Source organism: Panthera tigris, chromosome A2 (assembly GCF_018350195.1).
Source record: "Panthera tigris isolate Pti1 chromosome A2, P.tigris_Pti1_mat1.1, whole genome shotgun sequence".
In the NCBI taxonomy this organism is placed as follows: Eukaryota; Metazoa; Chordata; class Mammalia; order Carnivora; family Felidae; genus Panthera; species Panthera tigris.
Window position 1 is genome coordinate 1,289,039 of NC_056661.1, and position 13,688 is coordinate 1,302,726.

General features: G+C 65.4%; 1 protein-coding gene across 2 annotated transcripts; it reads right to left on the bottom strand.

The window, feature by feature from the left end:
* Positions 1-468: 468 nt before the first annotated feature.
* MKNK2 (MAPK interacting serine/threonine kinase 2) lies at positions 469-12,621 on the bottom strand. Of its 2 annotated transcripts, none has more exons than XM_042977621.1 (14): positions 12,491-12,621; positions 12,219-12,354; positions 8,882-8,988; positions 8,693-8,799; positions 8,517-8,614; positions 6,427-6,506; positions 6,028-6,101; positions 5,656-5,760; positions 5,484-5,539; positions 5,284-5,379; positions 4,646-4,840; positions 3,777-3,941; positions 2,991-3,034; positions 469-2,672 (listed from the first exon to the last, which is right to left on the bottom strand). In XM_042977621.1, the coding sequence occupies exons 2-14, from the start codon at positions 12,267-12,269 to the stop codon at positions 2,438-2,440; spliced, it is 1,413 nt and encodes a 470-aa protein (XP_042833555.1). In that variant the 5' UTR covers positions 12,270-12,354; positions 12,491-12,621; the 3' UTR covers positions 469-2,437. The 2 variants fall into 2 exon arrangements, with proteins under 2 accessions (XP_042833555.1, XP_042833557.1); XM_042977623.1 differs by having other exon boundaries at positions 8,693-8,794; positions 8,901-8,988; positions 12,491-12,619.
* Positions 12,622-13,688: the final 1,067 nt, after the last annotated feature.

Sequence of the window (13,688 nt, forward strand, 5' to 3'; positions counted from 1 at the left end):
CGCTATCCAGCACAAAAGCCTGCTTGCAGCAAGAATTTAATGATGGCCGAGGGCCAGCCACACGGGACAGGCTGGAATTACCGGGTTTCATCGGGCTGCATCGGCCAAAGATAGCAGCCCCACCACCCCAAGCTGCTCGCCTCTGCGCACCCTCGGCTCCGGGACAGCAGAGGGCCCGGCCTTGGATGCGGGGACGTGATGGCGTCCAAGAGCAGGCCAGCCTGGCCGCTCCCGCTTCGGTCCCGGGCAACTCTGGCTGTCCGCTCGGTCTGGCACAGCCACCCACACGTCGGGAGGAAGCCGGGCCCGCAGCCGCCGCGGACAGACGAGGGCCCGGGCCCCCGAGCATCAGGCCAACCCCCTCGGCGCCCGTCCAAACCCTGGACTCCAACGGCATCGGCGAGACCGACGATCGACGAATGGTTTGGGGCTGCTCGTCACACAACAGAAAACCAGGACGAGGGCCCCCAAGTTTTTATGACTTTTATTAAATCCTTACAAAACAATACAAAAGTCCGGCATTGACGTTGGTGTAAGGAAGATGAGCTGTATCGGTTCACCTGGTGCAGTTAAAGTGCTTGATGTTTCCCCCCCACTTCTGAAAAACTTGAGGTTCTTTTTTTTTTTTTTGTCTTTTTTATACATCTGAACATTGAAACGTTGCCGTTCCCCTCCCCCAGGGCCAGGGGCTGGGCGCCCATTCACAGTAGCGGTTCTGACAGTCCTCTGGGCCACACTGTCCGTGTGACGGGGAGGAAGTGGCTGCCCCACCTTTGGGGGAAAAAAAAAAAAAAAAAGCTCCTCACAGCTCAGCTTTCCAGAGTTAAAACGGCCACGGCACCCGCGGCAGGCGGGGGGTGCGTTTCTTTTTTACAAAAAGGCAGAATCCCCAGTTGCAAAACGTAGAAATCACTGATGGGCGAGAAGCAGGGGGCAGGGCGGCCTTCTCCCCCCCACCCCCCCGGGGTCTTTGGAAAGGCCAGTCCACAGATCCAGGCGGGCGGGGGACGGGAGGGGCAGTCAGTCCCCACCGGCCACCAGAGACTGCCACAGAAGCGGCATGTGAGCTCCCCCAACCCACAAGGCCCCCCAACATTCAAGTATTCAAGAACAGGGAAGGGAAGTCAACCGATGTCTTTAAAAAACGAACAAAACGGGACGAACAACTAGAAGCCGGGGGGCGATCCAGGCCCGGCCTGCCGCGGAGTCTCGCCCAGACCCCGGGGCCAGGCTGCCCTGGTGGGGGGGCTGCAGAGACCCCCCCCCCCCGGCAGAAGCACACGAACATGGAGAAGAGGGAAGCCTGTATTGCATAGTGTTTCCCACCCGAGGGAAGAGGGGGGTCAGTCGCCCCGAGCCCGGCGGTCACTCAACATCTGACCCCGGCGCCAAGGTGGGTGGAGGCGGGCACGGAGGTTCCTGGGTGCCCGGGAGGAGGCCGTGGCAGCTGTAGCCGTGTTCCTGAAGGTGGGCACGCAGAAACGCTGCCCTTGGGGGCGGGGGGCTTTAGCAGGACCCCTGGCTGGGCCCTGGCTCTGAGGAGGAGTAAGGGGGGGGGGTGGTGACAGAGCTTCCTCACCAGACCCAGGGGTGGCGGTGAGGGGCAGGACGTGGCCATGGTCAGACTGAGCCCTGAGAAAGGGCACTCCGGTGCCCAGGGTGGGGGTCTGAGGGACCCCCACGTTGGCTGACGGGCGCCTGTCCAACCCCTCCCACTTCCTCTGACACTGCCCTCCTGGGTGGGCAGGGTCCCCCTTGGAGAGGGCAGGGGAGGGGGCGGCGAGAGCTTAAGGTCAAGGTTCGAGGGAGCCCCGATTGTCAGTCAGAGGCGGGGCCCGGCAGGCAGCCGTGATTGCCACCTGCCCGCACCCAAGCCCCCTCCAGCCACAAGGGAGACCTGAGAAGCCCCCACCCCGCCAAGCGACCAGGGTGCTTCAGGGTGAGGGATTAAAGAGGTGCTGTGTCACCCCGGGGAGACGTGGGGGTGGCCCGTCCCTGCAAATACTGTGAGGGCTGGGGAAGGGGTGCGCTTCTGTGCCCCCAGCTCTGGAAGGCGACAAGTGCCCTCCTCTCCTGAGTCACATCTGGGCAGGGCGGGCGTGGGGCGTGGGGCGTGGGGACCCTTCACAGTAGAGGTGAGTATCTGGGGCTGGGACGGGACAAGCCCGGCGACACACCCTCCAATCTCCTCCCCAGGTGCCTGCTTTGCTTTTAACACCTTTAAAAGGAAAAAAAATGGGGGTGAGACAGAAAAAAGAAAAAAAGCCAACAGCAAAAACCTCATATAAAAAGAGCCCCCCCAACTGAGCTTAGCGCCTCGAAGTCCAGCCAGGGGAGGGCAGCCTGCTGGTCACCGGCTGGCAATAGCTTAAAAAACTTTTTAGATTTGATGGGGGGGTAGGGGAGGGAGTGACCTATGTACAGAGGGAGGGAGGGGTCACGCGTGGTCTCCCACCAGGACCACGGGGGCCGCGGACAGGCTGGCTCGCTGTCGCCTCTGGGCCAGCCTGCTCTGGGAGGGCGGCGACAGCCGCAGACAGCGCGCAGCTCGGACGACCACGGGCTGGCCCTGCTCCGCCTCCTCGGCCGCGTCCTCCTCCCGCTGGGCCAGCTGCCGGTTCATGGCGATGGCCTCAGCCGCAAATGACGTGAGCTCTTTGGCACAGCTGTTCCTGGGGATGGGGCGGTCACCAAGGAGGTGAAAGGTAGCTTCGGGGCCCGATCCCCTTGGGACCCCTAGAGTCTGTGCAGTACCTCGGGGGGAGGGGCTGCAGGCCCCAGCCATGCCCAGCCTCCCTGGGGGACCAGGACCCCCGCCAGGGGCCCAATCCATCACCATCACTGGTACGAGGACACCCAAGCGCTTAGATGGCTTTCCCAGCCCCCCGACTTAAAGACGGCTTGTCATTTTAATCATCTTAACGTTAACCACCCCCGACTTGGGGTCCCCCCCCGCTCTCGGGCCCGAGACCCTCCCCCGTGGGTCTCACCTCTGCAGGACCATGGGTGTGGGCAGGGTGTTCTCCGGAGCGTACTAGAAGGACAGGGGAGAGGCGGAGCTGAAAGCAGAGCCCAGCTGCCTTCCCGGGGCCCCGCTGGCAGCGACGGAGGTGAGGGGGGGTGTATCTGCCGGAGCCCAGCCAGGCCAGGGGGAGGGCGTAGCAGAAGCCCAGAGCGGTTCTCTGGACCCGCACCCTGCCCCCCTCCCCCGCCCCACAGGTCTCCCGGTGCCCCAGAAGGGGCTGGGAGCCCCTCCACCGGCCGGCCTTGACACCAGGGCCCCAGCCTTTGCTTCCTGTGCACTCCCGGTGCCAACGTCTGGTTAAGACTCCTGCCCGTGGGCCCTCCCTGCTCTGGGCAGGCAGCCTGGCTCGGGGCACTGCTGGCCAGAGAAACGCCAGGCTCTTCCCGGCTTGGGGGTGGGGGGACAGGGAGCAGGACTGGGGTTGGCGGGCCCTGCCCGAGGTTTGCCACCTGCCTAACACCTGCACACGACCTCAGCCTGCTCCCTGTGCCAGGCGGGAAGAGGCCCCGATGCCTCCAGGGCACAAGCTCAAGCAGTTTCTGCAGTCCTGGCGCCCGGCTGGAAGCAGGTGGTGGGTCTGACTGCTGCGCCTGGGGCCCCTGCAGACCCCAAGGCTGGGCCTCAGACCCACGTTGCATCTGGGGGTGTCGATGCTGGCCTCCCCGGGGATGCTCATACCCCTGCTCCAAGTCCCTCCCTTGCCCATCGGAGGCGGGCCAGAGGCAGGAGGTCCCCAGCAGGGCTCACTCACCCCCTGCACCCAGGGGTGCTGCAGGACTTGGGCGGCGCTCAGCCTCTGCTTGGCGTCGCGGACGAGGAGCTTTGAGATGAGGTCTTTGGCAGCAAAGGAGATGTGGGCCCAATCCTTCTCGGGAAACTCATACTTGCCCTCCTGGATGCTCTCAAACAGCATATTCTGTGGGGGAGGGGCAAGGGGGTGAAATCAGCTGCAGCCAACTTACCCCAACATCCACACCGGCCTGGACGCAACGGGGTACACCATGACGCTGCTCGGTAACAAGCTGCCGTAGGCCCCAGACCCAGCCATGCAGCCTAACCCGTGACCTGAACAGCTGGCCCCCAGACAGCAAGGCAGGGTGGGCAGGGGCTGCAGTGGGGGCCCTGAGGTCAGCTGGCGGGACCGGGGGCTCTGGGGGGCCAAACGCCTGAGAGGAAAGCAGGCTGGACTAGAGACCTGGCCTCAGGAGAGTGCTCAGTGAACTCTGCCCAAGAGAAGCCAAGCAGCAGAAAGGCAACTCTTGGCAGCCGGGCTCATGGGAGCAGAAGGCCACAAGGCTGAAACGTGATCATCCCAAACCCTAAATCTTAGTCTTGCCCGACGGCAGATTCCTGACCTCCAAATGCTTCCTCTCCTAGACCATAAAACCAAGGAGTCTGTGTAACCCCAGGAGCACCAGGCCAGCACTGCCCCGTGGATGGATCAGGCATCACAGGCCAGGATCTCGGCAGCAAGCAGGCCCTGGGGGAGGGCACAGAGGGGTGCTGGGGGTGGGGGACGCACATGCTCAGAGACTGGCACAAGGGGGGAAGGGGCGCACGCGCGCACAGACCAGGCCTGCGATGCACGGGGCGCACAGGGGACGGGGCGCACGCGCGCACCTGGCAGGCCGGGCAGGCCTCGCCGCGGTCCCAGCCGCAGTCGCTGCCGCAGTGGCCCACGAAAGGCGGGTAGCCGCTGAGCAGGATGTAGAGGATGACACCCAGGCTCCAGAGGTCGCAGCGTTTGTCGTAGATGCTGGCCTCCTCGCTGAAGGCCTCCACCACCTCGGGGGCCATGTACTCCGCTGAGCCGCACTGCGGGCGGGACGAGGCGTCAGGGCCCGTGGGGGGGAGGAGGGGACTGCAGCAGGCCGGGACTTCCCGGCATCACGTGAAGGCCCCAACACTGGGTCACCTGAGCCTGCGGTGCCCGATGCCCAGCCTGGCCAATCAGAGACGGGCTGGGGGCAGGCCCCGCCCTCACACCCGCCCAATCAACAGGTGGCAGGTGCCCACCCGCCCAGCCACCCAATCAGCGGCAGGTGCTGGGAGCCCGCCCCTCCCCTCCCGCCCGTGGCCCCGCCCGCCACTTTCCGCGGGCCAATCAGTGGCTGTTGCTAAGCAAAAGCCCCAGTTCCACGGGCTAGGCAGCAGAGCAGCCAGCACCTCGAGGTTACGCAACGGCAGGGGCAGCGGGCCGCGCAGCCCCAGAGCAGAACGGAGCGGGTCGCTGCGTGCCTGCTGCCTGGGCGCCTCACCGGGGTGAGCAGCTCCGGAGTGGAGATCGGGGAGCAGTCCCCGTTGAGTTTGATGCCGCTGCCCAGATCGAAGTCGCAGATCTTCACAGGGGACACCTAGGAAGGGTGGGAAAAGGCGGTAAGGGAGGGGGGGGGCGGCGGTCCAGGCCAACCCAGCCCGGGCCCTGGCGCAGGGAAGGCGGTTCCCCGGCGCCCCTCACCTGGTTGGGATGCTCGCAGAGGATGTTTTCTGGCTTTAGGTCCCTGTGTGCGATGCCTGCGGTGAGAACCGGGACTCAGTGGAGGGAGAGGAGGCATTTTCTAGGAGTCTCAGGCAGCTGGACAGGGAGCGAGGCTGGACATCCCAGGGAACAAGGGAGCCCCACCACCCACCTTTGTTGTGCAGGAAGTCCAGGGCACTGGCCACGTCCTGCACGACCACGCTGGCCTCCAGTTCGTTAAAGTGCCGCCGCTTGTGAATGTGGCTCAGGATGGAGCCTGGGGCCAGGCCGTGGTGGAGGAAAAACACATACGCGTCACTTCCGTGTCTCCAGGCCACCGCCCGCTTCCACCCGACAGGGAAGTGCCCGCTCTGGCCTCCCTGGGTTCAGAGCCTTCAACCCTGAGCTGCCATGTGGACAGGAAGCTCGGACCCCACAAGCCCCCTCTGATGTGCAGGAGGAGCACATCTGAAAAGTCCTCCCTGGTGGCCGAGCCCACAGCCCATTAGGACACAGCTGCAAACGTCCCCCAGGCCCCACATACCGCCCCGCATCTTCTCAAACACCAGGTAGAAGCGATCCTCCTCCTCAAAGAACTCTATCAGCTCTAGAACATTCCTGAGGTGTGGGGGGTTGGAGAGGCAGGAGAGGAGGGAGGCTTCCTAAGGCCCCTGTGCACCCACAGCCCAGCCCAGGAGGGGCCCACCCTTTCCACCCCCACCTGTGCACAGGAAGGCTGGGACTGGGGCCACGGGCCTGCTTCCACCTTGCCCACTCTGGGTTGCCTGCCTAACGCTGGGTCTTCCCCAGTGCACCCTGCACAGCCTCTGCTACACACTGGATGCTCCCCAAATGCTTGCTGGGGGTGAGGAGGCATTCAGGCCCATTCACACACGGAAAGATGGCTAAGGGCCCGGTTCTGTGGCAAGGTGGGTCACATTACCTGTGTCCCTGGCACTGATACAGCATCTCCACCTCCCGGAAAACCCTGCTCCGAATGTGGCCAGGCTGCTTCTCGATGATCTAAGTCGGGGGGGTGGGGGGTGGGTGGGGGGGGGAGGGGCGGGCAGGAGACAGAGCAGTGGGTCAGCCAGAGCCCCTCCCAAAGCCCAAGGGGCTCCCACCAGAGACCTGCCCTGCGCCACAGCTGAGACCCCATTCGAGCTTAGACCTTAAGTTCTAAGCAGAGCTCTCCTCTTGCGGCCCAGAATTTGCCAGAAGTCAGAACTATGGCGTCAGCACAGGCTGGGGGGAGGGGGGTGGGGGTGGGGGTTGCAACATGTTTCCCAAGTGGCATCAGGGGAGAGACAAGCTGGACAAGAATGGCAGAAAGAGGCGGGCCTGTTCCGCTCCTGACCCCACAGGCCTCGGGGGCATGTTTGGGGCCTGAGACGCCTGCAAAATGCCCCTTCAGGGTGTCAGCATCCCCTCCCTGCCTGGGAGACTGGTGGCCACTGTGCGGACTCCCACACCACACAGGGGACTAGAGTGGCCTTGGGGTGCCTGGCTGCCAGCCAAGCCGTCCCTGCCCACTTTGGTGCCAAGTCCCACCTCCCCTGTTCTGTGACAGTCTGGGCAGCTGCCACGGGCCCCTCAGCCCAGGCCTGTTTCATGCCAGCCCAGATTGGCCCTCCCGTCAACCAACAGGGACAGTCTCCCCGTGACTCCAGAGCCTCCGGAAGCCAGCTTCTGCCCCCGATCCCGCCGGCACCTGGCAGCTCTGGGCCCACCTGCCTCCCGGATTCTCCCCGAGACACCTTCGCCCACAGAAGTGGGGGCAGAAGGTACCAGCTGGCTCTCTCCGGGCCACCTTGGCCCCCGGGCACCCACTGGGAACGTCTTCCCAGGTTGGATGTTAGGCCCCTCTCACTGGGCAGGCGGGGCAGGCCCGGGGTTCCCTGCCGGCCTGGAGAAGGGGAACACGGTGTGCCACCAGCTCACCCCTGCAACAGGCAGGCATGGTGTCCGCGTGCTGCTGGGGCCCAGCCTACGTGCTGTCCCACCTGTCTGGTGACAAACGCACCCGTGCCTCGGAGAGGCAGACCAACCAGATGTCGGGGCCTCGTGACACAATGCCAGCATCCATGCCCTCCTGAAGAACCTCATCCTACCCCTTGGGAATCTGGCTAGGACCCCACCTCATGGAGGAAACTGCAGTCCCTCGGGGGAGAGGGATGACCTTACAGGAGGCCAAACAAGGTCTGACTCAGGCTGTCTAACCCCTCAGAGCCTCGTTCCGAACTGTCGAAGGGGCACAGGAGGCCAGGCTGCCCGACGGTCCTTAAGAGGAAAACACTCAGTGCGTTGCCTGTTTGTTTTACAGAAAGCGCTCAAAGCTAAGCATCCGGTTCTCTGGCACCATCATGCCGCCCGACCTGGAACTCACGGGGCAGGGACGATGGCCACTTTTACCATCAGACTTCTACCAAAGCCTTGGGCTCTGGCCAGCCTCGCTCACCGGGGAGCACCGGTCCTCATGCCTGGTCTGCCAGCCTCCTGTGACCCCAACCCACCCGGATGCAGGGTCACCAGGGAAGACCGGACGGTTTCTCCGAGCACAGGGCCGTACTGCCCGGCCAAGAGACACAGGTTTCGAGGCCACACCCTGGTCTCCCCAGATGCCAAGCCTCCCTGGGCCCCAAGTACAGCATTGCCTTTTAACCCTTGTAACCAACACGGAGAACCGCTGGTCGCTGAGGAGTGGCCTGGGGTGACCCAGCAGGCAAGAGCCAACTCTGACCGAAGCCCCCAGCTCTCAGGCGCCCTGGCACCAGGTCCTCAGCCACCTGTGTAGGGAGCGGCTCCTTACGGTCACTTCCTGCCCAGACCCAGGGGCTCAGAGCAGGCTGACCTAGATTCCCAGGGGTGGCCTGAGTCACTGGCCCTGGGGCCATTTTTAGACACTAGTTTTGCCCCCAGCTGCTGGTCCGGGAGCTCGAAGGCCAGCTCCCTCCTCCCGCCACCCGCGGCCAGGGCCAGAGCCCAGGCGCTGCAGGGAGAGGTGCGGGGAGCCGGCCGGGCGCTGGTGCTCACCTTGACGGCGTATTCCTGGTTAGTGATGAGGTTGACGCAGGTCTGCACTCGGGCGTGGGCACCCTCCCCGAGCACGTCTTCTTGCAGCTGGTAGACATCTGGGGAGCAGGGGTGCGGTGAGAGCCGCGCCGGGCTGGCCGCGTCTCCCTACACCCCCACCTGCAGTCCTCACTGACCTTCGAACCGGCCCGAGAAGCTGTCGGTGGCCCGGCACCGCTTTTTCTTCTTGCCCCTCTTCTTGGCGTCTGGGATGTCGATGGGCTGGCTGGCGGGCATATCTGCACTGGGAGACCCGGAGGTGAGGCCCGCCCTGCTCAGCAGGCAGCCCCTGCTGCCCTCCCGCACCGGCCCTCCCGCACCGCCACCTTCCTCTCCGGCCCTCACCAGGGCGGGCGGGATGCTCCAGGCTGAAGTCGGTCTCCCCGAGGTGGGTCTGGTCTAGGGAGAAGGCCAGCTCGAAAGGGTTCTGCCCCTGCAGGGGACGGGACAGGAGGGCTCTCAGGACCTGCCCAGAGAGTGACCCAGCCTCCGCGTCTGCATCCACAAGTCCAGGGGGACAAAAGCCTGGCTTTGCCTGACTGTAAGGAAATGGTCCTTCTTCCCCCGAACCCCAGGGCCCTCGGGGTGTCCAGGAAAGGGATGCGCTGTGGGGAGGGGCCCCGAGCAGGCAAGAGGGCCTGGCGTGAGTCACTATGGTGCCCAGGCCAGGCCTCGCGGCTCACCCGGGACAACCTCTGCAGCCCAACTGGCCCCCTGGGCTGCAGAGGATCAAAGACAGCAAGGCGGTCAGTGGGAGGGGGTGAGTCACCGGCTTCTGGCTTCTAGGCGGGGTTCCCAGCAGGGGTGACCCTGCCTGCTTTCCCACAGCCTCCAGCACGAGGCCCTGAATTTCTGGCCTCAGTCTTCCCTCTGTGAAACAGGGAGCCACTGCCCTCCTGGTCATGCGCTGCTCCCTCTGAGGTCCCACTGTCGCCCGACCGTGGCTCATAGGACGGGCCTCCAAGGCCTCCGGCTGCAACAGTGTAGACACCGGACTGCCCTCTGCCCAGCCCTGCCCGGGCCACAGCCAGCACTGTCCCGTTTTGCCACCAGGACAGAGCTCCTCACAGGCCCCCATGCCCAGCTAAGAAACCAGCCCTGCAGGGAAAGGCCCACTGGAGGTCACCCGCTAGTCCCCAGGACCGGGGGAAGGGTGCTAGACCCTGAGCAGGGAAGGAAGGCAGCTGGGGCTTGGAGAAACCTTGTATTACCCGCCCCAGAGAGCTGCTGGAATAATCTTCTGCAGAGCAGATGGGCCACAGTGAGGACGGATGGCCCCTGGCTTGAGATGTGAGGCCTTTGAGGCCAGGACACTGAGGCCCAGCAGAGGCCTTCAGGAGATAGCTCTAATTTAGCTCCCTGCACCCTGGCCGACTAGGTGGCCGGGGCCTCAGGTGGGTGAGGGGGCCTCTGTGCACGGTGGTGCTGCTGATGCTGGGTGACCCGAGCCAGGTCACTGCCCCTCCCTGGGGCCTCAGGACAACTGGGGACGGGGCTCCAGCAGGAGGATCATCCAGAGAAGGAACTCCAGGAAAGCCCCAGAGAAACACCAAGGGGCCCAGGGCAGAAGGAGCTGGGCCAGATTCCTACAAACGGGAGGCCCGGAAGCCAGGCCGGCAGCAGAGGGGGCAGGCGGAGGTCAGAGGGAGCGGCTGAAAACACAGGCGCAGGCCTCTCAGCCTCCCCACCCCCCTGTGCAGGGCTGCGAGGAGGCCTGGGCTGGGCCAGGCCAGGCAGACGGGAGAAGGGAGTGCTCCGGCCCTTGGCCCTGCCCGGTGGGGGTCTGGCCTCCGTGGGGAGGCAGGCACACAGTCACCAACGCCAGAAACCGGCACCCTGCCTTGGGCTCCTCCAGAGGTCTCGAGAGGGGCCAGGTCACTACTTCTACCTGGGAGGAGGGGCCCCAGGGTAACCACACAGGGGTGGACAGCGGCGGGGGGGGGGGGGGCGCTCAGGGCCAGCAGCCAGCAGCCGCTCACCTCCGTCTAGTGACCTCGGCCCCGGGCCTGACCCGCGTCTGTGGCTGGGTGATGGAAGGAAGCTGCCTGTAGCTCCTTGGACCGAGGAACAGTGCGAGGACCCTCAAAGGGGCCTACGGGTCCCCTCGCCACCCCCACCAGCCTGTCCCAGCCTCCACCTTGGTGGCTTGGCCACCCCTGATGAAAGCAGCTCCTGTGTCCTTGTCTCCACCTGCAGGGAGACTCGGGGCAAACATCTCTTTCCAAGGCTCCGATTTCCCAACTGAAAATGGGGAAAGTGTGTTGGGAGACGCCCAGCAGCAGAAAGGGTCCCGGCAGTGCTGCTGCTGGACTGGGGCGCGAGGGCAAGGCCCAGCCCAAGAAGCAAGCTCAGCATGGCGGGAGGGGAGTCCCAGAGTGGCTGAGAGGACCTTCTCATAGCTGAGGCTCCCTGGCCAGTGTCCTTCCCACTCCTCAGGACTCCCATGGTCCCACCTGGGAGCAGCCTCCAGTCCCAAGCAATGTGGGCGGGCTGGGCCTGGGGCTGGCCTCAGGCCTCCAGTCAGCAGGCCTTGGCAGGAGGCAGCTGGAATCATCCAGAAAGTTCGAGTTTGCTTTGGCTGCCGTGCTGGCCCCTCACATTGACCCTGTCCTAGCTCATGCCTAGCCCCAGGAGGGAATAGACCACTGCCGGTGACGTCTCGGGTCCACCCCCCGCTTCAGCCCGGCCCCGGACACTTGGACTTGCCAAGGCTGTTGCTCCCCTGGCAGGGGGTAAAGCGAGGATGACAGGCGTGTGGGCAGGGGTGGGGCACGCTGGCCCGAGATGTGGCCGGACAGGCCTGGGAATTCTAACCCAAACAGTCTCAGCTCGCTCCTCCCACCCCGGTTCTGGGAGTGCCTGTGTACACACACACACACACACACACATGAAAGTGCGCCGCACGCACACACGCGCGTGCGCGTGCCCACACACACCCAGGTCCTGCCTTCTTTACAGGGCAACAGGTCCCTGCCCAAGAAGGCCCAGGGAAGCCATTACATAACGCGGCTGGTGGGGTGGGGAGGCCGTTGACATCACTGCGTCCCCTGAGCCAGCCCCGTGGGGCCCCTCCCCAGCACCTGCCCGCCCCCCCCAGACTCGCTCATCTGAGACCAAGACTGCAGCCGTGGGGCCACCGCAGAAACTTCCTGCTCCCACAGGAAATAGCACTTGGGCCCGACTGTCTGGGAGGCGCAGGGCTGAGGGGCATCCAATTCACTCCCTTATTCCAAGGACCACCTAGGAGGGCTTTCTGGGACCTGAAGTCCTACCTCGGATTCCTGGAGGAAAGACCCCACAGACCCACAGGTCCAAGGCGCTGAGGACTGGACTGTGGCCTGAGCTCCCTAGCAGTGCACCGGGGTTTGCAGGGGACACACAACCAGGTGCTCCCAAGGGCCTGGGGGCCCTGACCGCGCTTGGGGTTCCTAAAGGAAAGACCTCACAGTCCCCAGGGCGCTGGGGACTGGACTGTGGCCCGTTGACCACCCCCACGAGCGCACTCCCGGCTGGGGCAGCCCCAGACACACGGCGGGGTGGGGGGGAGGGGCGGGGAGGGCGGGCAGCAGCCACGGGTGGATCCCGGGGGTGGGGGCTACGCGCCCCCCACCGGCCACTCGAGTGGTCCAGCCCCAGGCGACCCCAAACCCACCCGGCCCTCACCTTGAACGAACGGTGGAAGCCCTGAAGTTCGGCTGTTTTCTTCTGCACCATCTTCTGTCCGGGCCCCGCCAGCGGGGGAGGGGACGGCGGGCCCGGGAGAGCGGCCCGTGGGCGGGGGGCGGCCGGGTAGGGGACCCTGCAGGCGGGAGCAGACAAAGGAGAACGTGAGTGGCTGCGGCCAGCGCGCCGTGAGCCCCGGACGCCGAGGCTCCGCGGGGCCCGATCCCCGAGACCGGGTCGGGGCCAGGCCAGCGTCGCCGGGCCGCACTCACCGGGGTCGGACTCGGGCCGGGGCCGCAGTGCCACCGCCGCCGCCGCCCGAGACACGCAGCCCGGACCCCACTGCGCGGACCGCGCGGGGAACAGCGCCGCCGCCGCCGCCGCCACCACCGCGGACTCCTCTGCCTGGGCCGCCGTCGCCGCCGAGAGGAGCCGGGCGCACCGCCCCGCCGCCGCCTTTATAGGCCAGGCTTCGCCCCGCCCAATACGCATGCCCCGCCTCCGCCAATCCCGCCCACAAGCGCACAACGGGGGCGGGGCTGGAGAGCTCTCCGGGCCGCGTGCGGCTGCGCACTCGGGCCTGGAGGGGTTTCCGCGCGCCTGCGCAGTGAGGTGCGCGGGGCTACAGGGGAAGGACCTGGGAGGGATGCTGGCGGTTGTGGGCAGGGGTGTGGGTGCTGGACTGGCCGCCTGAGGCCCTGGGAGGCCCGCGGATCCCCGGCACCGAGCTGAAGCCGGGCCCTACGCTCTGGCAACTCCCCCGGGATGCCGGCCAGGGCCTGGGACACACCGACTCCTTTGGGCGACTTCCCTGCCCTAGAATACACCATGGCTCCCTCTTGCAGCTCCGCAATCCCGGAAGAGCAAGAGCGTGCTGTGGCTCTCTCTTGATTAATGCCACAACCTGGGACCCTGGACCAAGAAAGAGCCCCGGGGGTGGGGGGCAGCCAGGACAGGAGATAAAATGCCATCCCATTTGGGCCGGCGCCCCCGCCACCCAGGCTTGGTAGAATCGGCCCTTCCGGAGCTGGGCCAGCTCCCTGTCCCTGAAGCACTGTGGTGCAAAGTCCTCAGACTCCAAGCCCTGGGCGCATGGAAGCGCAAGCCTGTGGGGTGAACCCACCTCCGTCTCCTCCAGACCTCAGCTCGCCCTGCCACCACCCAAACCCAACTGTCCCCCAACCGGGCCCCGCTGACCTGAAACTGAATTGTCCCCTTCCAGGGGGCTGCCTCTGTGTGCCGCCTGCCAAGGCCACAGCTCAGGCCACACCTGACTTCAGTCAGCCCCAAGTCCTCTGTCCCCTGCGTGTGTGTGCGTGTGTGTGTGTTTGTGTAGACACACACTTTGGCTTCAAGTGCCTGGGGTGTGGCTGTTAGACCTGCCTGCCCCGGAGAGGCCACCTCGAAGCTGCCTCCTCCTCCTCCCTCCCTCCTTTCTTGGCTGTCCCCTCCCACCTCTGCCTCTACAGG

Bases quoted from the DNA above. Each gene is read 5' to 3' on its own strand.
- MKNK2 (XM_042977621.1), bottom strand. From the start codon at position 12,269: ATGGTGCAGAAGAAAACAGCCGAACTTCAGGGCTTCCACCGTTCGTTC. The intron at 5,540-5,655 runs GTGGGTGGTGGG...TTCTCACCGCAG, and splicing joins GGACTTCCTGCACAACAAAG to GCATCGCACACAGGGACCTA. The intron at 2,673-2,990 runs GTGAGACCCACG...CCCCATCCCCAG, and splicing joins ACACCCATGGTCCTGCAGAG to GAACAGCTGTGCCAAAGAGC.